This window comes from Aplysia californica, unplaced genomic scaffold, assembly GCF_000002075.1.
Source record: "Aplysia californica isolate F4 #8 unplaced genomic scaffold, AplCal3.0 scaffold00273, whole genome shotgun sequence".
Taxonomy (NCBI): Eukaryota; Metazoa; Mollusca; class Gastropoda; order Aplysiida; family Aplysiidae; genus Aplysia; species Aplysia californica.
The window spans coordinates 682,337-683,473 of NW_004797543.1; the positions used below are offsets into that span (position 1 = coordinate 682,337).

The 1,137-nt window shown below is 37.5% G+C and overlaps 1 protein-coding gene across 1 annotated transcript in view; it reads right to left on the reverse strand.

Annotated features, from left to right (window-relative positions):
• LOC106012142 (prion-like-(Q/N-rich) domain-bearing protein 25) overlaps nucleotides 1-1,137 on the reverse strand; it is a gene marked incomplete at its 5' end in the record, with an annotated part of 33,519 nt that overhangs the window by 31,223 nt on the left and 1,159 nt on the right. Inside the window, 1 exon segment of the mRNA XM_013084126.2 lies at nucleotides 70-136. Coding sequence (XP_012939580.2) covers nucleotides 70-136 — 67 coding nt within the window.

Consider the following 1,137-nt stretch of genomic DNA (forward strand, 5'->3'; position numbering starts at 1 on the left):
TAATTTCTTTTCTGCCACTCACCACATCACATTAAAATATAATATAAATATATATATATATACACACACCTGGTGTCGCGGTCGTTGGGTTTGTCTGGGTCGGTGTGGAAGCTGTGGCGGCAGCCTCGGCAGCAAACTGAGGAGTATTAAAAAATTGGAAAACTACAACTTCAGTTCCAGTGGACGTTTGTGAAATCTACCTGTTTCCTGTGGAATAAGTAGGCACTTGTATATAATAAGTCAAAGCAGAGCCCGTGCTGAACTCAAACAATCCAACAAAAAATGGAAGAAACATTTACAATAGACTTGGGACCTTCCAGTTACAAGTTTCCTTGCTGCCGTAAAGCGTTTTCAAGAAAATCAACGAAAGTGAAAAGGTGCAGCTAAAGTAAATTAGACGTTCAAGGGGGGGGGGGGTTTGCACCTGAACGCTATCTCGCTTATTACAAAACAGAATTTTACCAAATTTCACACATATAACAAGCATAGTAGGGAGTCTTAAAAAGCACAATCAAATTTGAGAAAAAGTTTCGTTTCCATGGATACGGCGGCCATATTGGATTTTGTTGACATGTCTTACGTAATGAATACCGTACTTACTGCTCAAGGAAATTGATTGTTTTTGCAGGCGTCTTCACAAACATTAGATCTAAAAATTTGTCTGTTGTTGTTTTTTTCCTAAACGAATTTTTTTTTTTTTTAATGAATTTTTTTCTGAGGTACCATTCAAGTTTGCAAAAAATCCGTGAAAATCCAATCTCAGGACACAACCAACAAAAAACTATTCCAAATATCAAAAATTCAATGAGAATTTTTAGTATTACATCTTCTCTTCATTCTGTGAAAATTTCATGAAGATCCGATAAAAAATGGAGAAGCTATTAAAAAAAGTAGCTATAGAGAAAAGTTGCGTTTTGAGAAAACAGCCGGTAAAGAAAAATAAAATACTAACTTTATGAGGAAATGGTGGTGATAAACATGCCCGGTAGGGGAAAAAATACGGTTTTGGGGATTTTTTTTATGCCCTGAAATAGTTGTAGGAGAGACTGAGGAAGCTAAATGTGCCTACAACTCAAATTCTATAATTTTGAGCCGAATCGGGACTTTGGGGGTGTAGCGCCCCCCCCCCCCCCCCCC